This window comes from Heloderma suspectum, chromosome 13 (assembly GCF_057233095.1).
Source record: "Heloderma suspectum isolate Gila_16-S chromosome 13, 16-S_ref, whole genome shotgun sequence".
Classification (NCBI taxonomy): Eukaryota; Metazoa; Chordata; class Lepidosauria; order Squamata; family Helodermatidae; genus Heloderma; species Heloderma suspectum.
Window position 1 is genome coordinate 26697483 of NC_139470.1, and position 22207 is coordinate 26719689.

Genomic DNA, 22207 nt, shown 5'->3' on the forward strand with positions numbered 1-22207 from the left:
AACCCCACAATGCAAAAATAAATAAATAAAAAAGCACCACCACAACCAAGAGCCAGTTAAATAATCAAAAGCTGCTGAAATCAGCAGAATAATTTTTAAAAATCAGCAGAATTAAACATGTTAAAAATCCTGGGTCAGTAACCAGGTCTTTGCCTGCCATCTGAAGGCTGTTAGGATTAGTGCAAGGCAAGACTCTAGGGAGAGCAGGGTGGGGAAAGTCCTCGGAATAAAATGCTGGTCTCTTCAAAACTCCAGTGTACCAATGGACCTCACTGTCCCCGTGACATAGCAGCCTAGCGGTCACGTTTCAAGCAACCTCTATGTGGACAGGCCAGAATTCCCCCCTCCCCCATTGGTTCTGTCTACCAGGAGGATATTGGAACTCTCTCTGCTCCCCGGATAGCTCCTTCAGAGTTCTGACTGGTTCCGACTGAAACCCAGAGCAGATTCACTACCCCACTGACACTGGAACCAGCACCCTCCATGTATGAGATTAAACAGTCCATTTGTTGGTGTTCTGTTAGGACAGAGGTGCAGAACCCCAGTGATGGGGGCCAAATTTGGCCCTCCTGACATCCCAGTTCTGGTCCTGCCTAGATGGCCACACCCCTTTTCCCCCAGCCATCAGTCATCTGGTGGTTTCCCGGCTTTTGTGCCATTTTTCCCCCATTTTAGAAGGCTGAAATGCCTCTCCTAAGGCTGAGTTACTGGCAGGAAGGGCTTTCAGCTATAATATGCCGCTATGTTTTTGTAATATTGGCCCCGCCCACCATTGAAAGGCAGCCCCCGAGAGTTTCTCTGAAATGGAATTTGGCCCTTGGGCTGCAAGAGCTTCGACACCCCTATCTTAGAACAGCAGCTGTTGCAGAAGAGCTCTCAGTTCATGTTTGGTCCGGACGGAACGGTGCTGTGCCTTTGCAGCGAAGAGATGCAACATCCCAGGCTCTTCCCGTTGCATAGAAGACCAGTTCCTCCTGTTTCTGTGGAGGGGCTTGTGGGAGAAGCAGTGCCTGCTGGGATTCCGCAGTGCTCCTCGAGGCACGGGGGCGTGTTGCAATCCCGGAGAAGCGCTGAGGCAGCAGCCCCCACTGGCTCTCCATCACCGGCAACAAGCACGCGTCCTCCAAGCCCCTTGATTCCACATCTTTTGCTTTGCAGGGAAGAGGTGCTTCCGAAGCTGCACTCAGATGCCGACTACCCCTGTGACCTGGTTGGCAACTGGAACACTTGGTATGGCGAACAGGACCAGGCAGGTGAGGGGGAGGGGCCACCTGACAGCCGGGGGAGGGGCCTCCGAGCTCCGCCTTGGCAGGGAGCTCCCTGCACTGCCCCTGCCGCCTGCATGCTCTGCCCTTCGCCCACATCACTGCCAAGGGAGTTTCGGGGATCAGAGGAGAGTGGGAAGCAGGGCCCGGCTCACCGGCGAGAAGGACTCTCCTTGCAGATGTGGGACCAGGGCAAAGGCCGGCCTGGCTTCCTCTGCTGTTTCCAGCCGTGGAGAGTCAGGCCTCTTTGGAAGCTTCCAGGAGGCGAAGCCTCTGCTCACGGTTCCTCAAGGACCTCTTCCTCATAAATCAGGGGCCTTTGACAAGATGCCCTCGGTGGGTCTCTCATTTCCTCCCTGCAGTTGTCCACTTGCTCTCACCCTGCCGCTGGGCCCAGTTGCTGCCCACAGGGCAGGTGAGCGAGCAGGCAATGGCAGCGGCTGTTCCTTTGGCTCGCCCTGACTTTTGGCTGGCAGGCTCCCTCTGGGCCAGAGCAGGTAGCCGTGGTCAGAGCAGCAGCAACAGGGCCAAGCAGCAAATAACCCAGAGAGGGGACCCTTAACACCAGTTCTGGATGGAAACCATTCTTTTTCCTCTTCCCTCCCCTTTCCTTTTTCCTTGCATGCCGTGCCTTTTTAAATTGTAAGCCTGTGGGCAGAGACTCTTATTTGACCGATTCTATGCAAGGGAGCTTTTTTGTCTAAGGAGTGGGACAAAGATCCTTTGAATGAATGAATGAATGAATGAATGAATGAATAAAACAAAACCTCCAGGCACAGGAGCAGTATATCCCAAAGTACCAGAGACTGTGGACTAACAGGGAAGGGCTGTCCCCTTTCTCTCCTGCCTGTCTTCTGCCAGGGGCACCTGGTTGCTGGGAAAGAGAACACGGAGCCACGTCTTATCTCCAGTTTAGCACTTGCACTGACTGTAAACCATTCTTTTTCTTTTCTTTTTCCTCTTCCCTCCCCATTTCTTTTTCCTTGTGTGCCGTGCCTTTTTAAATTGTAAGCCTGTGGGCAGAGACTCTTATTTGACCAATTCTATGTAAGGCAGCTTTTTTGTCTAAGGAGTGGGGCAAAGATCCTTTAAGTAAATAAATAAATAAAACTAAACCTCCAGGCACAGGAGCAGTATATCTCCAAGTACCAGAGACTGTGGACAAACAGGGAAAGGCTGTCCCCTTTCTCCCCTGCCTGTCTTCTGCCAGGGGCACCTGGTTGCTGGGAAAGAGGACACGGAGCCACGTCCTGCCTCCGGCACAGCACTTCCACGGACTGTGTCATCCTTGGTAAAAGGCAGACTCCTACCACGGCAGCTCTGCAGTAAAGCCACTGGCTTAATTCCTTGTACGGATGCGTGTCAGCGCTTGTGGAGTTGACTGATGGTTGTAGAATTAGGTGGGATGGAATGAGAATGTTCTGTACTGCCTTTCCGGACGGTGAAACGGAGCTAAGAATGCTGCAAAAGGACCAAGGCGGTGACAGGTACTTATCTACTTCCTGCCCCAGCAGCGCCCCCGGTGGAACTCCAGGGTAAAGCCAGCCCCGTAGCCAACACCACTGCACTGGTATCTGCCGCATGTGGATTGTTAGGGTTAGGAAACCCGATCCTTAATTATTTCTAGTGTTTTTACTCTGCTCTTCAGCCCCCCAAAAAGCTCCCAGAACAGTTTACAAAGAATAATGATGAGAGAGTGCCTGCCCGCAGGCTTACAATCTAAAAGCCACGACACAAAAGGAAAAGGGATCCAGAGGGAGGAGGAAAACAGCAAAACTCAGGCACCAGTTCTTGGTTTCAAAGTTCTTTCTCACAGGGGAGGGTGAAACAAGCTCCTTGCGGCTGTTCCTTCTCTGGCCAATGTATGGGGCCATGTGGGGTGCCCCCTTGCCATGATGTCCTTCCTGGGTGGGAGGGGGACAGCCTCTTTACCAGATGGATGAGGCCAGAGTCCGCAATCCCGGGGGATTTGATCCTTGAATTTAGGACTTGATAATACATTGTTAAGTCTCCTGTTCTGTTGCTCAGGGTGAAGTAGTATGTATGTTTATGGCAAATGAGAAGCGGAGGCAGTGCTGGATAGTGGGCGCATCTCTAATGGGCTGCTGCTGCACGGGCAGTCGGCTCCATGGCCTGGATGGTGTGAAGGCATCAGAAGCAGTGGCTGTGCTGAAGCTAAGCAGATCTGGGCCTGGTCAGTGCCTGGATGGGAGACTGCCAGGGAACCCTCTGTGCCAGGGGTGGGCAATATGTGACCCTCCAGCTGTTTTGGCCTACAACCCCCATCATCCCTCACCATTGATTATGCTGCCTAGGGCCAATAGGAGTTGTAGGCCAAAAATAATCTGGACAGCCACAAATTGCATCTATACACACAGTTGTATAGATATAAATGCTTTACCACCATGGCAGATTTCCTGCTCCAGGCGCCACGCGCTATCTTGAGCTGTCCCTATGTAGCATTTGAAGGCAGGGGTGGGAAATGTCAGGAGGTCCAGTGGCCGCTCATGGGTCATCCCATGATGCTGATTGGTGAGAGATTCAGGACAGATAAAAATAAGGGCTTCACAGAGTGCAGAGTCAAACTATGGAATTAGCTACCACAAGGCGTAGTGATGGATGGCCACCCATCTGGATGGCTTTAAAGGGGGTCTGGACAAATTCATAGAGGAGAAGGCTATCAAGGGCTACTCGTCCTGATGGCTCTGTGCTACCTCCAGTACAAGAGGCAGTGAGCCTCTGTACACCAGTTGCTGGGGAACATGGGCAGGAGGGTGCTGTTGTGCGCACGTCCTGCTTGTGGGCTTCCTGTGGGCAGCTGGTCGGCCACTGTGTGAACAGAATGCTGGACTAGATGGACCCTGGGTCTGATCCAGCCGGGCTCTCCTTATATGCTTGTGTTCATGTTTGTGAACCACCCAGAGAGCTTCTGCCATTGGGTGGTATAGGAAAGGAAAGGTTCCTCCTGTGCAAGCACCAGGTCCTTACTGACCCCTAGAGGGAGGCTGCTTGCGCTGGCGTTTCCATGGCAGACTGTAGCGGGGTGGTTTGCCATTGCCTTCCCCAGCCGTGACTACCTTTCCCCCAGCAAGCTGGGTACTCATTTTAGCGACCTCGGAAGGATGGAAGGCTGAGTCAACCTGAGCCGGCTACCTGGGACCCGCTGGGATTGAATTCAGATCGTGGGGAGAGTTTCAGTTGCAATACTGCCGCCTACCACTCTGTGCCACACAAGGCTATAGAAATGTAATAAATAAATAAATAGATTTCTTGCACCCCGTATCAATCCCCACCCTTCAGTGCTGAATAAAGTAAAATAAACTGTCATCTGGAGTGGTTATAGAGCATTAAAAGGGTCAAAAATTTTAAGGCAACATGACGTGGAGCTAAGCTGTTCAGCCAAGTCGGGCTTACAGATATGGGTTGCGTTGCCTCTTCTTTCGTTTGCCTTTGCGAGGATCTGAGGTCTCCCTCTTCTTGCCGTAGTGCACCTCTGGCGATTCAGTGGCGGTTACCCAGCCCTCGTGGACTGCATGAACAAGCTGAAACAGAACCAGGTACGTCGCCTGGTCGCTCCTCTTCTCTGAACGTCTCTGGGGGACGAACCAGTTGCAGCGCTCCCAGGCCGTTTTTGGCTAGGCAGTGCCTCTCAGTCTCTGCAGTAAGTGGCAGTGTCGTCTAGCATCCTGGGTTGTGCCTCTGAGGCCTGGGTTCAAGCCCCTTCACTGTCGGTGGAGCGCCCTGGGCTGATCTCTCTTCTCCTGCATAGGTGTGCTGCTCCGCTCTTTGCAGAGCTGCATTGCATTTGTGGCATTTATATAGCGCTGAATATAATAAAATCTCGCAGTGGTTCACAGTATTAAAATACAATATTAAAAACACAGCACTAAAAACACTTCCAGCTACAGTAAAAAAAAAAAAAATCAAGGAGCAGTAAAATGGAGCAGCATAATTAATTTACTTACCGCTCAGGGAAAGCCTGGGTGAACAGATGTGTTTTCGGGAGGCATTTGAAAGGTGTCACATTTTCTGCCTCCCATTGCTACAGCAGTAGCCATGGGAGCAGGGGGCTGCTGTCTGGACCTAGCCCCTTCAAGGATGTTCCAGGCCTCGTCCTGTAATATTCACCTTCCATTTTTTTAAAAAAAAAGTCTCTAGTTCCTTCGCTTGTCAAGCTAAAAGGAAAGGCATACAGGCAACAGTCCATCCAGTTGCTCACTAAGACATATTGCAATTAAGTAATGCAACTGAAAACCCTTAAACATATTAACTTACCTGTATTTATGTTCTGGCTATTCTGCAGCAATTCCTAGCCCACTTTTGCCCACTTTGGGTACAGACTTGATCCCCTGACTACCCAAAATCCTACTCAACCCCAATCCCTCTTCGTAGCCTGTGACTTCATGAGGCATTGGCCACAGCAGGCTTCCAAAGCTTCCTTCTCATGAGGGAAGAAACGTGCACCTTTTCTTTAAAATGAAATCTGAGATACTGAATTCCGCAGCCCCTACCGAACTTGGGACTTGATTCATGTATTTATTTTTGCCCTGGGAATATTCAAATTGAAGAGGGCAGTATAGAAATGTTAACATAAATATTATTATGCATTTGTTTATTATTGGCATCCCACTTTTCAAACCTTTTTCAGTGTGGCGTATGGAAAAATAAAATGCAGTGAAACATGTTTTAAGAACATGCTTAAAAATATAGAGTGAACAGAAACCACATGAAACCAGCAAAAACCTGCTTTGAAACAGCAAAGCTCAAGTATAAAATGCCTTCCTTCATCATCATCAAGTTTTCATGCCCATCTCTAAATGGGAACAGAGGGTGCTTGTTGGACTTCCCTGGGGAAACATTCCACAGCTGTGGTGCCACATTCGAAAAGACCCCGTCCTGTGTATGTGCTGATCAAATATTTACTAATGACAGGCCAGAGAGCGTGGCCTTTGGTGCTGACCTTAAGGCTCAGGGAGCTTCATTGCCCTGCATTGGTATGGAATTGCAGGATAGACATAATTCTGTGGCAGCTTGTGGGAGGATGAATATGAAAGGGATTTTAAAACACCATCAAGCATGCAAAAAGCTGTAGGAAGTATTTAAAAGCAGCAGAGGCCCCAAATATTCTGTACAATTGTGAGACGGGGTGGGCATCTTGTGGCCTTCCAGATGTTTTGGCCTTCAACTCCCATCATCCCTCGCCATTGGCTGTGGTGGCTGGGCCTGATGGGAGTTGTAGGCCAAAACATCCGGAGGACCCCAGGGTGCATGTAAGGGCATGCTCATGTTAAGTACTTGATTTCTTTTTGACCAACTTTGGGAAGGAACTTTGGGATTTGCAGAGCACTGGAGTCCATCCCAGCCAAGGGAATATACTGCTCAGCCTCCTGCTCCCTGCTCAGGATTTTGAGTTTTCATTGGGTGCCGTTAATGCACCTTCACATCAATAAGGGCTAGGAACTCGCTTAAAGGATAGCACAGCCAAATTCTGTGTTTACACAATGCATTTGCAGATGTAGGGAAAACCCAAGAGCCCTGCCTGTGAGACTTCCTCATCTGCTGGCCCACTTCCCTGGGCCACATACCCCTCCAAAAGCTAATTGCCCTTTTGCTCTTTCCTTCTACAGGCGTACCTGGAATTCCGGAAGGAGAGGAGTCAGATGCTGCTTTCCCGAAGGAATCAGCTTCTCCTGGAATTCAGTTTTTGGAATGAGCCGTTGCCACGGGCTGGGCCCAACATCTACGAGCTGAGAACGTACAAGCTTAAGGTGAGGGGATTGGGTTGCATCGGGCCGGCTGCGGGGGAGAATAGTGTGTGTAGGAATGAAGGAAGCTTGTCCAGTGGTTCTGGTGCAGCAATTGAAAAAGGAGATCAGGAAGATTATGAAGTTTCTGCCAGTCATAGCGAAGATGGAGGAAGATGCATTTGCATTCCCAGCCTCTCTGGATGGTGAGCTGTGATGTGCAGTGGGAAAAAAATCCACTTTTCAATTTTTAGTTTTTTCATTCTTTCTTTATTATGCTTCTATAACCCCCATTAGCCAAAGCTTTCTGGGCGGTTCACAAAACAACACTGAAAACCATAAATTACAATGACATAAGCCAGCCAGCTTATGTAGCCCCTTCAGGGAGGGGCAGGTGGAGCAGCACAGCTGGCTCGGTACCTGGGGGCCTGGTCCTGCAGGGACTGGCGGTCTGCCAGGCAGAAGTCTCCAGGGAAGGCCTGGTGGTAGTGGCGGCAGCGGTGGCGGCAGCAGCAGCAGGCCCGGCGGCAGCAGCAGCAGGCCCGGCAGCAGCAGGCACGCCTCTTCCCCGGTGGTGGTGGTGGTAGCTTCTCCTGCAGGCCCTGGCTCATAAGCTGGCCACCTGCCCCTCCCTGGAGGGGCTACATAAGCTGGCTGACTGAGGTGGCCTGGGAGAGCCAGGGCCTGCAGGAGAAGCCACCACCACCACCACCGGGGAAGAGGCGTGCCTGCTGCTGCTGCTGCTGGGCCTGCTGCTGCTGCCTCCGCCGCCACCACCACCAAGCCTTCCCTGTGGACTCCTGCCTGGCATTATTTTTAAGGGGATTTTTAATTTTTTTTTCCGGGGGATTTTGTTGTGTTTTTAGGGGTGGGTAGCCTGCCTGATAGGCGGGAGCGAGGGGGCATGTGTCCACCTGATGGAGGCATTGCGGGGAGTGTTGGGGGCCAGAACATACCGAGGCTGGGCGGCAGGCGCTGGCGGAGCGCTAGGGGCAGGCCATGCCAGGTAAGGGGAACAAGGGAGAGATGTGTAGTATCTGTCCCCTGCTCCGGGCCTGTCCAGAGCCAAAGGATGGCTGGGGGAGGCGTGACCCCATCTTCTGGCCTTCGTTTGCTGCTCTGCAATGCCAGGTCTGTTACCCAGAAAACCTCCCTCATCCATGACATGATCCTGGATGAGGGTGCAGACCTGGCATGTATTACGGAGACCTGGCTGGCCGAGGCTGGTGCTCCAACCCTTGCAGCCATGTGTCCAGCCGGATTTTCGTATGCACAGCAGCCGAGGGCTGGGGATCGGGGAGGGGGAGTGGCTGTTATCTACCGAGAGTCCTTGGTCTTCACCAGACCCCCTCTCCGGGAGACCAGGGTTGCTGAGTGCATGTACTGGAGGTTGGGCCCGAAGGGCAGTCTGGGGATTCTGCTCGTGTACCGTCCACCCCGCTGCATGACTGGCTCCCTGGCTGAGGTGCTTGAGGTGGTCTCTGATGTGCGTGTACAGTCCCCAAACTTATTGGTGTTGGGGGACTTCAACGTACATTCGGAGGCCATCCTCACAGGAGCACCTCGGGACTTCATGGAGACCATGGCCTCCTGGGAGCTGCACCATATTCTAACTCGGCCCACCCATGTAGCCGGTCATGCACTAGACCTTGTGTTTGTTTCTGGAGAAGCGGGGAGTGATCTGGAAGTCAGGGGTATATCCACCACCCCCTTGTCATGGTCAGATCACTATCTGGTGACGTTGGACTTCTCGGTTCCACAACCCCTCCGCAGGGGTGGAGGACCCATTAAAATGGTCTGCCCCAGGCATCTTATGGATCCAAATGGATTCCTGAACGCGCTTGGGGATTCTCTGGGGCACACCAACGGCCACTCGGTCGAGACCCTGGTGGGTGGCTGGGATGCCACAATCACTGGGGCATTAGATCAGGTGGCTCCGAAACGCCCTCTCCCCCTAAACAGGGCTCAGACTGCACCATGGTTCAATCCGCGGTTACGAGCTCTGAAACAGGAGGTGAGACGGCTAGAGCGCCGGTGGCGGAAGTCTCGCTCCAAAGACGATCAGACACGGGCTAGAGCTGTATCTTCAGCCTATCACGTGGCGGTGAAGGCAGCAAAAAAGGAATATTATGCTGCCTCTATCGCGTCTGCAGAGTGCTGTCCCAGGAGGCTGTTCCAAGCGGTCCGGAGCCTGGTCGGTCCTGTGGCTCCGGAACCACTGGAGCATTCTAAGGCCTGTGAGGCCTTGGCAAGGCACTTTGCAGATAAAATTGATCAGATTAGGTGTGTTACTCTGCACGCTGTGGATACAGTTAGTGAGCAAGAGGCGGCCTGTGGCAAACCGGTTTTGTGGGATCGGTTCCAGCTTCTTCCTCCTGATGAAGTGGACAAGGTGCTTTCATCTGTAAGGCCGACCACCTGCTTACTTGATCCTTGCCCATCGTGGCTCATTAGGGGCTGCAGAGAGAGACTGGGTGAGGGGATCAGGGCGGTGATGAACGCCTCCCTTGAGGAGGGAGTGATGCCATCAGCCCTCAAGGAGGCAGTGATAAGACCACTCTTAAAGAAGCCCTCCTTGGATCCTCAAGTTCTGAACAACTTTCGCCCAGTCTCAAATCTGCCATTTTGGGGCAAGGTGATTGAGCGGGTGGTGGCGGTGCAGTTGAAGGCACACTTGGAAGAAACTGATTATCTAGACCCATTTCAGTCGGGCTTCAGGCTTGGGCATGGGACAGAAACGGCCTTGGTAGATGATATGAGGAGGGCTCTGGATAGGGGTGAATGCTCCTTCCTTGTTCTCCTCGACCTCTCAGCGGCTTTTGATACCGTTGACCACGGTATCCTCCTGGACCGCCTGGAGGGGTTGGGCATTGGGGACACCGTATCGCGGTGGTTCCGGTCCTTCCTCTCCGGCAGGTACCAGAGGGTAGCACTGGGAGAGGACGTTTCGGACCCGTGGCCACTCACTTGTGGGGTGCCACAGGGTTCCATCCTCTCCCTGATGCTATTTAACATCTATGTGAAGCCGCTGGGGGCTATCATCAGGAGGTTTGGGGTGCAGTGTCATTAATATGCGGATGACATGCAGCTCTACCTCTCATTCAAATCTTCACCAAGGTTGGCCGTAGAATCCCTGTCCAAATGTCTGGAGACGGTGAGTGGCTGGATGGGGAGGAATAAGCTGAAGCTGAACCCTGACAAGACCGATGTACTTTTGGTGGGAGACAAGAGGAGGCTGGGGGATGTTGACCTGGTGTTGAATGGGGTACGGCTACCCTTGAAAGACCAGATGCGCAGCCTGGGGGTCATTTTGGACTCCCAGCTGTCCATGGAGGCTCAGGTGTCAGCTGTGAGCCAGACAGCGCTGTATCAACTCCATCTGATATGGCGGCTGCGCCCCTTCCTTCCCGACCATCTGCTCCCATCGGTAGTACATGCCCTGGTCTCCTCTCGTTTAGACTACTGTAATGTGCTCTACGTGGGGTTACCCCTGAAGATGGTTCGGAAGCTGCAGCTGGTACAACGCGGCGGCTCGCCTGATTAAAGGCAGCCGCCGGCGAGATCACATCGCTCCAGTGCTGAAGGAGTTGCACTGGTTACCAATTGTTTTCCGGGCCAAATTCAAGGTGTTGGTTTTGACCTTTAAAACCCTATATGGTTCCGGCCCAGCCTATCTTAAGGAGCGTCTCCAGCAGCACCAGACAGGCCGCTTAACAAGATCAGCCTCGGATGGCCTTCTCTCTGTCCCATCAGCCAGGACAGCTAGACTGGTGGGGACGAGGGAGAGGGCCTTTTCTGTGGTGGCCCCCACTCTGTGGAACTCCCTCCCTAGGGAACTCCGTCATGCCCCCTCTTTAATGAGCTTCCGTCGTGCATTAAAAACGTGGTTGTTCAGGCAGGCATTTGGGGTGGCTTAGGGTATTTTAGAAAATGTTTTTATTGTAGAATTTTATTGTTTTAAACTGTTTTATTGTATGTTGTACATCGCCCAGAGTGGCTGGGTGACCAGCCAGATGGGCGATTAATAAATTTAATAATACAATAATAAAAAAATAAACATAGTAAAACGTAATATAAAAACCGTAAGATTAAAACAGAATAAAAGTGAAGTAGGAACCGAGATAAAAGCCAGCAACAGTACAAAGACCCATCTTACAAGCCGAGAGGCCCACCTGCAAGGAAATTGCAACTACTAATGAACCAAAGCAGAGAGCATTATGGATCTCTAAGCCTCTCGAAACTACTGTTAGCTGGCTTGCAGACCTGGGGCCTTACAGTTTTGAAGTGATAAAGTTTTGATGTGTGACTGCATCACAGCTCCAGCTCTTCCTTTTTGCTTTCAGCCCGGAACAATGATCGAGTGGGGGAATAACTGGTAAGCAGCACGTTTCTCAGGTCCCTTTGATGTGCCTTCACCCAAAAGATCAGTTTAAGGGGGGAGCCGACGGATCACCTCATAGACTCTGAAGGAGACAGTAGCCTTCCCTGCCTGCGTAGTAGAAGACCAACTTAGGCAGCAGGTTTTCTTCCACTTCTCAGTTCTCAGACCCAAAGAAACCAATCCTGAAGCCAGCATTGAGCTCAGCCCTTCGGTAACTGGATATCGTTTCCTTGTTTCGATAGCTCACCTGCCCAAACAAAGGGGCTGCCTTAAATCAGCCCTCCCCAATCTGGTGCCCTCCCAGTGTTTTGGACTACAACTCCCAGAATTCTTGACCAACGACATGGGGCTGATGGGAGTTGAAGTCCAAAACATCTGGAATTCACCAGACTGGCGAATGCTGCCCTAGATCAGCTCACAATATTACAAAAACATACAGTTACAAGTAAATACACACACACACACACACACGAGTAGCAGCGGCCAATGGCATTTAAGCACCAAATGCAGACTGGAATAAATGAGTCTTTGGGGCTTTTTTAAAAGCCACAGTGGCTGTAGCCAGGCCCACATAAAGCCAAGCAAAGGTACCTTGGCAAGAGATAGGAATGAGCCGATGGTGAGAGGCCTTAAGTTCGTCGACCAGTGAGAGCAGAGATGCCATCTCCAGGTATAGTCACATAGGGGCATCCACATAAATGGGTGTGCCACGAGTGTGCACTCAGCTTTGGAAAAGACCCCGATCCAAACCATGAACCTGGTTAGGAACTTGGGAAGCTGCCTTATAGTGGGTCAGACCCTTGGTCCATCTAGCCTAGTATTGTCGACACTGACTGGCAGCGGCTCTCCGGGGTTTCAGGCAGGGGTTTTTCCTGCCCTACCTGGAGATGCCGGGGATCAAACTGGGACCTTCCGCATGCCAAGCAGCTGCTCTACCACTGAGCCACGGCCCCTCCACGGCATGGAAGTTGTGAACAGCACGCACGTGTGTGCGCTGGAGATGTCCCCGCCAGCTCGTTTTTCCTTATGCTTCTGCCGCTTAGAGCTGGTCCTGTGCATCATCTACAGGTGTCAAAACAGCTGCTGGACATGGTGACATTTGGCGGGAGGCACTTCTGCGTCCCTAGTGCACAGCAGCCGTTTTTGACAGCTTGGCAACGTACAATGGACACTCCAAGGCAGCCACGTTCTTTCTGGTCTGAGCCAGTGTACCTAGTGGATAGGAGGCAGGTTCAAAGGCTTGCTCTGCCGTGAGTGATTTGGGTAGCCTCGGGCGAGTCATGTGCTGTGTCCCGGCAGCACAGAAACAGCCAAAAATACTGATTCTCACCTCTTTGCTGATTATTCTCTCCCTCAATTCCAACAGGGCGCGGGCCATTAAATATCGCCAGGAGAACCAGGAAGCGGTGGGGGGCTTCTTCTCCCAAATTGGGGAGCTGTACATCGTGCACCATTTGTGGGGTAGGCATCTTCCTTGCTACAGGCTCTGTCCCATTGCACTGGTCTTCTGTGTTCTGACTTTTGACAGTCCCCTTGCCTCTGTCCGTTTATTGGCAAGCACCCACAGATCTCTCTCTGCTGCCCCACTTATCTGGAAGGCACCAGGTTTGGGGAGCGGGGAGGGGCGGAACACCCGTCCAAGGCAGCAGGGATGGCCCGTCCCATAGCAGTGCAGTGCATGAAGCCGTCTTGCCCTTTTGTCCGTGTTTGATAAGCGCCCCTGTGATACGCTCGCCTCCTTCTAGCCTACAGAGACCTGCAGTCTCGAGAGGAAACAAGGAACGCAGCCTGGAGGAAGCGGGGCTGGGACGAGAACGTTTACTACACAGGTGAGGCGTCTCGCATGGCTGCTGGGTTAGGACTTCCTCTGAGTCTCCTCCCCCCTTGTCGTCGTCTCCTCCCCACTCCTTTTCCTGTGACAGTGCAGATCAGCCTTCTCCAAAACTGGCTCCCTCTGGATATGTTGGCCCCATCAACCGCAGCCAGTGGCTGGTTGTGATGGGAATTGTGGTCCAGCACATCTGAGGAGTGCCAGCTTGTGGGAAAGGCTGCTATAGGTTGTGCACCTCCTCCTCTCCACCAGACCACATTTGAGCCCTGTTCTGCCACGACTTCTACGACTACTCTGGTCTCAGCCTACTCTTTGCCTGCAACCTTCCAAGTTCCCCTGCCTTGGGGAAGGGCTGAGTGCTCCTGAACCCCCTGGGATTGGGAGAACAACACTGAGCTGTTTTTTCAGTCATCCTCTGCAGGGAGAAGGCATGCTCCCCTCTTCCCCCAGGGGGCTGCCCATTTCATCCCTGTGTCTTCCAAATACGTCTCTTGAATTTAAAACATTAGTCATGCAACCAGGAAGGCCACCTGGCCAGAGACACCCTTAGAACGATGCTGCGTAGTAAGACAAAAGGACAAAGGGAAGAACGATGCTCTCCTTGGCTCGGAAGGGCGAACCGCCCTTGGAGAAGTCTCTGCTTATAAGGGTTCCCTGACGAGGATGTGGGGGGCGCTCCTTGTCCACGAGGCGAACGTGTCGTGGTTGGGGTGGAGGGTGGCAAGAAGGAGGGCTCTCCGTTGCACTTCCTTGCTGAGCGACTCCGTGAGCTTCCTTCTGTGTTTGCAGTGCCTCTGGTTCGGAACATGGAATCTCGGATCATGATCCCCTTGAAGATCTCCCCGCTGCAGTGATGCTGACTCCGTGGTCACCGTGGCCCCCCTCTCAGCACCAGCCTCGGTAATTGCACTGGAAGGAACACGTCTTGCCGTATTCCTCCCCCCTCCCCATTTCTCTCCATCCCCCTCCTTTCTCTTTTCTCGTGCTGCGTTGGTTAGGGACCATAGATTTGTTCATCGCCGTCTCTCCTTCTTGCCTGGCTGGGAAAGGCTTCCTGCTTGGCTTGGGTTTGACTCCGAACAGAGCCTGAGACAGGCCTTCTTCCTTGCCCCAAGACATGCTCTAGACGAAATGTACAAACCGAACGTATCTGATGCACTGCCTTTGACGTGGGACCTGACCTGGTTGGCTGCAGGCCGGCGGTTCTCTGGAGGCTGGAAGCGCCTTACAAGCACTGGAATATTGGTTTTTTTATTATTTTTGCACCCAGTTCTCCTGCCACGTTTTCTGATCCTTGAGGGTGAATTCTCCCTGGCCCCTTGACTGGGATGCTCTCACGTTGGCTCTCTTGAAGCATGTTTCTCTTTGCTGTAGCAGTCCAGCACAGCTCTGTTGAGAGCATGGTGTGCCTGCCACCAGCTTCCGTTCCCTTGCTGTGGGATCTTGGTGCTCGTGGTCCGTATGATGCAAAGCTCTCCCCGGCAATAGCATCTTCTTCTCTTTCCTAAGGTGGGTAAGCTGAGCTGAGATGCTTTGAATTGCCATGCTGTCCATTAAGGGCTTTGGGTCCAATTGGCCAGCTATACCAAGCCTCAAAAGGCTGTACCAAGTCCAGCATCCAGAATGATCTGTTGACCTACCCTGGGGCAAAGATGACAGAAGGCTTGTGTGCCCGGCAGGTTGTAAAATCAGAGGGGCAGTTTGGGAAGTCGAGGCTGCTTAGCCATTCCGTACCCCTCCCTATGTCTTTGCTGCCTGTTTGATGTGACTTCAGTCTCTTTCCCACACAGCCCCTGGCAAATCTGTATAGACATCTGAACCTGCATTCTGGGGAAGCTTGGTGCTTCTGTATGAGTCTATGTGCTTTGCAGAGCTGGCTGTAAGTCCCTTCCAGGGCATCTTCTCTCTTCCTACGGTAACATCCATAGATGCTAACTCCAGGAGCATGGCTGGCCGAGTGGCTGCCACCCAGCCAGGGCAATTGGCCCATCTGAGCATTAGTCCTAAAGCAGGCACTGTTAAAATGCAAAAGGTGCAACCTGGGGTGAAGCTGTTCTCTCTCCCTACCTCCCCCATAATTTTTGGAACCAGATGCCATTTTTAATCACCACAAAGATTGTCCTCTGCTTGAATGTCATCTCCAAATCTCCTTTTCAGGAAGGACGCATAAAAGGATACAGTGTTATGAATGTATAAGGCAGCCTTCCCCAACCTGTCAGATGTTTGGACTACAGTTCCCATCAGCCATGGCCAGCATGGTCAGGGATAATGGGCTTTGTCCTCCAAAACATCTGGAGGTCACCAGATTGGGAAAGGCTGGTAGATAAACAGTCTGTGCCTGCTTGCCTGTCTCTTCCCCCCACCCCCTGAAATACCTAAAGGGTTTCATCCTAAGGTCCTACGTGCGAAGCAAGCAAGAGAGACAATGTCATCCTCTTTTCTCTTGACAAGCACGAGATGTTGGGTGATATAATAAGAATATGCTTGTTAATTAAAAAAAAATTGTTCTCCTTTTGAGGGACCATGTAAACTGCTTAGCTGCATACGTAATTCAGTATTTAATAAACTAACATTTGTGTATGTGAGAATGTGTATTGTATTTGTGAGGTCAGAGTAAAATACCTCTGCTCCAAGTACTTGCAGGGACTACGACCCATCTATGCTGCGTGGAAAGTTGGGAATCTGTAGCTCTGTATGGGTTTTGCCTCGTCCTTTGCTTCCTTGCAGAACTACACTTCCCAGAGTTCCTGGCACAGGTGGTGGTAAGGACAGGTAAGCCAATTTCAAGTTTGGAATATTGATTGAATCATGAGAGAGAGAGAGAGACCTATCTATATGCCTGTGTGTAAGTAGGACTGCAGCCCTGATGCATGTTTCTTGATGTATTATTTATTTAAATTATTTTTATCTTGCTCTGTAGCAAAAAAAGCTCCCAGAACAACTTACAGTCCATCAGTATAACAAGAACACAGGATTACAATCTAAAAACACACGACACAGACGGAAAAAGGTATGGGGAGGGAAGAGGACAAAACTGCCACGATTGTGCACAAGCTGGAAAACGACTAAAAGCTCAGGGGACACCATGTGTAGCCATTTGGGAAACCCCAGAGGGCCAGCTTGGGCCTGTGGTTCCCCACCCCTGGTATACACTGTGTTGCACTGTATAGCTTCTTTCAGTGGCTGCTTTCCGCTGTTTTTACAGTGACCCGGCTCACACGGCACGACAGCCCACCATGGCTTAATTTAGCCACAGGGCCTGTCGTGTTGTGCCAGACACACGGGGTGCCGTTTTTCCTTGACGCCCACAGGCATCCCTGTTTCCCATGGCTTGCTGTGTCTGAACCCAGCATGGATTGTTTGAATGTGGACAGGGAGACATTTTTCTCCCTCTCAGAATACTAGAACCCTGCGGGGTCATCCTGTGAAGCTGATCGGTGGGAGATTCCGGACAGATCAAAGGGAGGACTTCTTCACACAGCGCAGAGTTAGATTAGGGAACTCGCTACCACAGGATGTCGTGATGGCCACCAACTTGGATGGCTTTAAAAAAAGGGGTTGGCCAAATTCCTGGAGGAGAAGGCTATCCATGGCTACTAGTCTTGATGGCTGTGTGCTACCTCCAGTACCAGAGGCAGTGAGCCTATGTATACCAGATGCTGTGGAACATGGGTGGGTGGGTGCTGTTGCACTCATGCCCTGCTTGTGGGTTCCTGGATGACAGCTGGTTGGCCGCTGTGTGAACAGAATACTGGAGTAGATGGACCCTTGGTCTGATCCAGCAGGGCTGCTCTTACGTTCTTAACCCACAGTGGCTTAGCATTATGTGCGAACAGGGCCCAGGGTATTGTTTGCTCTTGCTGTTTTAATTATTGTTGTAAACCACATTCGGGGGGTGGGTGGGGGTTAATTCGAAAGGCAAGATTAACATGTTAAAAATAATTTTTAAAAAAATGTTCTAGCTTGCTGCTCTGCCAACCGTAATACTGAAAGCAGCTTAAAAAAACTCAATACATTAACCACTACAATAGCAAATACATATACAGCAGATAAAAACCAATCTCAAGCAGCTCTTATTAATTCACCAGGTTACATAAATAGATAAAGATACACAATTTTGAGCAAGCTGTATCAGCAAAGTTAGACTATAAAAAATAACAGCCACTCAACAATAAAATAAAAGCACTACAGTGAAAAGAGAAAATAATCACCCAAAATTTGGGTCAACAGTTTTTGCCCAACACCTAGAAGAAGAATGAAAGACGGTGCCAAGACAATACCCTTAGGGAGGGAGATCCACTAGTGAGGTGCAACAGCAGAAAAGGCCTTCTTCCCATAAAGCTCTGCAAAAGAGGGGCACCACCTGGATGATGATGATGATGATTGTTATTATCATTAATTTTATTCTTAATTAATTATTAATTCACTTATAAAGCATTGAAAGTTGTCTTAAGTGCTGTAGGAAGATTAAAAGCTCAGACAGTTCCTGCCCTCGAACTTACAATTGAATAGATGTGACAGGAAAGAAGAATGGAGAAGAAAGGAAATGAAGCAAATTCAGGTCCCGACTCTTGAAGGTCTGTAACCTTGGCAGTCACATCTGATGTGGACTGGTGGGTCTCCTGCCATACGCACACACACCCTAGCAGTCCTTGGTCTCCTGGCAGAAGCCAGAGTGTGCTTTTCCCCCCATGTTGCATTTCCAGCAGGACAAGCGGTGGTCCCTTCATAGAATCATAGAATAGGGTTGGAAGGGGCCTACAAGGCCATTGAGTCCAACCCCCTGCTCAATGCAGGAATCCAAGTCAGAGCATCCCTGACAGATGGCTGTCCAGCCTCGTCTTGAATGCCTCCAGGATAGGAGAGCCCCCCACCTCCCTAGGAACCACCTAGGTAAGTGGTTCCATTGTCGTATTGCTCTAGCAGTCAGGAAGTTTCTCCTGATGTTCAGCCAGAATCTGGCTTCCTGTCACTTGAGCCCATTATTCCGTGTCCTGCACTCTGGGATGATGGAGAAGAGATCCTGGCCTTCCTCTCTGCGACCACCTTTCAAGTACTTGAAGGGCGCTATCAAATTGTGACCACTGCAGCTGCCCGACAGGCTCATACAGGAGAAGGGATGTCATTTGGTTTGGGGAGGGTCTGTGGTCCAACGGCAGCCACTCTGCTGAAGCTAAGCAGGTCTGGATCTGGTCAGTGCCTGGGAACTCCCCTATGTCTGAATGGAAGGAAGGTGGGATATTAATGGAAACAATGCATAAATATGGCATAGACCAATTGGCCATACTTACTCAGAATGATGAGCGTTGCAGGCCAACCCAACACATCTGGAGGGCGACTGGTTTGGGGAGGCAGTTCTAGCTGGAGAATCTTCCGGCTGGGGGAAGGAGTGACTGAACAAACGTGCTTGAGGGACAGGCAGCAAAAATGGGGTTGAAAGGGAGGTGTGGTTGGGCCATACTGGCTGGGGACGATGGGAATTGTGGTCCAAAAATCTGGAGGGCATCAGGTTGGGGAAGGTTGCTGTGCTGCTTTGATGTGTTCAAAGCACTTCACACCCATCCCTCTTCTCATCCTCCTTTCCAGAAGCTTATAAGGTAGCTCAGTATTATCTTCCCTATATTGCGGGGGGGGGGGGGGGCTTGTGGAAGTGAGATTTACACAAATTGGAGTATCTAGGGTAGGCCTGGTCAGGCACCTTCTGAAGTCCCACACCCCAGCGGGGGGGCCCACTAGCAAGAGCCCCCTGGGCTTCCTCTTCCTCCATTGCAACCTGCTTGTTCACCGGCCTCTCGCTCTGGCCCAGATATCACTGCTGACTGGGGGGGGGGGGGGGGGGAAGCGCGTACGCAAATGGCGACGCCCATGGGCACCGCCATTTGCATACACGCTTTTTTTTTCCCCCCCAAAGTCAGCCGTGATAGGCTACATAAAGATTTACATAGCCTATCACGGCTGACTTTGAAAATCTAGCCGTGATAGGCTACATAAATCGTTACGTAGCCTATCACGTGTTTGTTAGTTTTTTTACACTTTACTGAGAAATGGCGGCGGCGGCAGCCAGTCAGAAGACCGGCCGCCGAAACACTGCCGGGACCCGCTGCCGCGAGGGACATTCACACGAGGTAAGTCCCATCCTGGGGGGGTGTCGGAGAATTTCCCCACCAATTTCGGGGCGCCGAATGCGTTGGCATTCAGCCTCCCGGAGATTCGTGGAGAAATTCTCCGACATCCCTAGGTGCCACAGAAGTGATAAGCTAGACCCAGGTTTGCTTACAAGGAGCCTTTATTGAGTAATTACAGCACAAAGGCATACCCAATGGTTGGATCAGACAGCTTCTCTGAACCCAGAGCCAAGGGGTACAATGGGTCTTATACCATACATGTAGCAGTGAGGCAGCACAACAGCAGCAAGTGTTAATTACCGTTCATCTGCAGCTTTCCCAGCATAGGCTAACAGCGCTTGTTCAGAAGGAAAACAACCAGAACTTTCCCAGCACAGCCACCTGTAAACAGAGCCTCACTTCTCAGGCACATCCTAGGCCCTGATAAGATACTAGCCTTCGTTAGCATGGAACGTGCTGAGGCTGCGCTATCGACCTTTGACTCATCTCACATGCTCAGAGGCCCACCAGCAAGGGAATTGCACTAATAATGAACCTAAGCCAAGCAGTATGGATCTCTAGGCCCCTCTAAAACTACAGGTGACTTGGTATCAGGCCTGGGGCCAGTACAGCCTTGCAAGTCAGGAGCATGGGCGTGTGCCACCTGTTCAGTTATGTAATCACATCGGCCAGGTGCGCTCTCTCCTGTTGGCAAGGATGGCCCTGAGCCAGTGGAATAGGACACGTCCCCGCTTGCTTGGCCCCGCCCCCTTTCCCTCGACCACCCATCGTTGGAGGCTTTCCTGGCGTTTGTGCAGTCATCCCCCCCCCCGCCATCTAAAAAGTCGAAATGCCTCTCTGAATTACTGTTAGGAAGAGCTCGAAGCTGAATGTTCCTCCTGATTTGGGGGCCCCGCCATTTTTGGCATTGGCCCCGCCTACCATTGGAATGCAGTACCTGAGAGCTTCCCCAAAATGGACGTCAGCCCTTGGGCTGAAAAGGGTTCTGCGCTTCCTCGCCTACAACTCCCGTGGCCCCTCCCCGCCAACTAAGGGCGCAGTCCTATGCATGTTTAGACAGAAAAAAAGCCCTACAACTCCCAGCATTCCCCAGCCAGTTCTGTCTAAACAGGCATAGGACTGCACTGTGAGTTGCCCTAGTTTAAACAAATTATAGCATCAATGGGTGACGGTTTGACTTTGTTTGAACTATGTCTGTAGTTCAGTATTTCTGGAGCATTTAGCAGCCTGTTTACTCCCCATCGCAGATAAAACTTCTTCTAGGCGTACACCTAAGATTGTTTCGCAGGTTGCAATCTAGGTTTTGTACTAACAAGAATAAGCAACAGGAAATATTTTGTTTGATCCATTTATCATTTTTATTAGAAATATACTTGTAGTGTCACGTTTGACTACATCATGCATATAAAAACAATTTTTTTGTTAAACAGCATTGCTAAAGATCCTTAGATCTGAATAGCTTAAAAAGGAAAATAATTTCTTAACCATTTCTTGTTCTTAGACCTAAAAAGGAGAGATCTCATCCTAAGTAACAAGTTCTCTGTTCAGTACTGAATAGGCTATTCAGCGGACAGGCGCACAGGCCTGGTGAGCTTCAAATAAGAAGCTCCCCCTTCTAAAACCAGCACATGTTTATACCCTTTTGTGTAGAAATTACCTCATAACTAATGTTACCTATCTACTGTCCCATAAATTAGGGCTCACATCCTTCGTTATCTCATTGTAATTGAACATACTTTAAAAATTAGAATACAGAGAAAAGGCTTACATGTACACCTTTCAGGCTAGGTAAGATCAATTTTGAATTATACCTTTGAGAAGATTATACCTTACTCAACATTTCCAGTTAAACTTAAGCCTATACATTTGCCTAGACATTTGTATATGTCTAGATGGGTATACCTTACACATACAGTATGTGTATATCTTTTTGATGTGTATACCTTACACAGTATTTTTGGTTTATTAATTGATAAGCGAAAACCTGAAGTACACATTTGACCTGGAATAATGCACACCTGTTCATTACTCAAATAACTTTTTGGCCCAAGTGACAGGGCTTTAAATCAGCATTTTGTCTTTGGATACCATCCAGGCCATCTTGACCATTATTTTTATGCCAGTTGCTGTCAGGAGCGCCCTAGCTGCCTCTTGCAGTCCCCACCAATAGCCAACTCAGGACACAGACGACGAGGAATTATTTCCAAGACTTTATTCCTTTATTACTTTATGACTCTTTCAGAATACTAGTCGCTAGCGCCAAAGCAAGGAACAGCACTGGGGAAAGATAGCAGAGTAGCCTAAGCTCCAGGTAAGGCAGTTGGTCCCCGTTTAAAGGAGAACCACGGGAAGACCCTGAAATTACGAGCTAGGGAGAGATCCTCCCTCTTTCCCTTGGGTCCTCGGGACACGACCGTTGTTTGTGCGCCAAGCGAGCGCTACGCCTCCTTTCCGTGCCCTCCATTGCTCGCCGCTCCCTGCGTCTGCGCCGAGCATCCAGCAAGCCCCCCTCCAGCGCTCTCTCCCTGCCAGGGTCACTATCTATCCCAGGAATGCTGGCAGGAGGAATCTCTGCCAGCTGCTGTGCTTGTGAGAGATGAGCGAGCTCCTCTCCCACGGATTGCTGATCCTCCTCAGAATCAGAGCTGCTCTGGGACTCTATGGGCTCAGTTTCCACCCTGACAGTTACCCAGAATCCATTGTGACAGTGCTTGTGCCTCTGTATCCTCAATACAATTTCATACAGTGCTTCTTGCTTATTTACGTTTTACATTCTTAATTATTTATCAGTGAACATTTGGCATTTGCATTTCATAGTAAGACATCTTGTGTTGTTTTAAGGGAGCTGGATTAGCATTGTT

General features: G+C 50.7%; 1 protein-coding gene across 6 annotated transcripts in view; it reads left to right on the top strand.

The window, feature by feature from the left end:
• Positions 1-22207, top strand: part of NIPSNAP1 (nipsnap homolog 1) — a 52980-nt gene that overhangs the window by 22052 nt on the left and 8721 nt on the right. For 2 of the 6 annotated variants that reach the window (XM_084819390.1, XM_084819388.1), the window contains exons 4-10: positions 1159-1253; positions 4752-4822; positions 6893-7033; positions 11353-11384; positions 12757-12851; positions 13136-13219; positions 14011-15807. In XM_084819390.1, coding sequence (XP_084675516.1) covers positions 1159-1253; positions 4752-4822; positions 6893-7033; positions 11353-11384; positions 12757-12851; positions 13136-13219; positions 14011-14075 — 583 coding nt within the window. In that variant the 3' untranslated portion in view covers positions 14076-15807. Of the gene's footprint in view, positions 1-1158; positions 1254-4751; positions 4823-6892; positions 7034-11352; positions 11385-12756; positions 12852-13135; positions 13220-14010; positions 15857-22207 lie in introns of those variants that run through there. The other 4 variants (XM_084819385.1, XM_084819386.1, XM_084819387.1 and 1 more) reach the window with 4 other exon arrangements.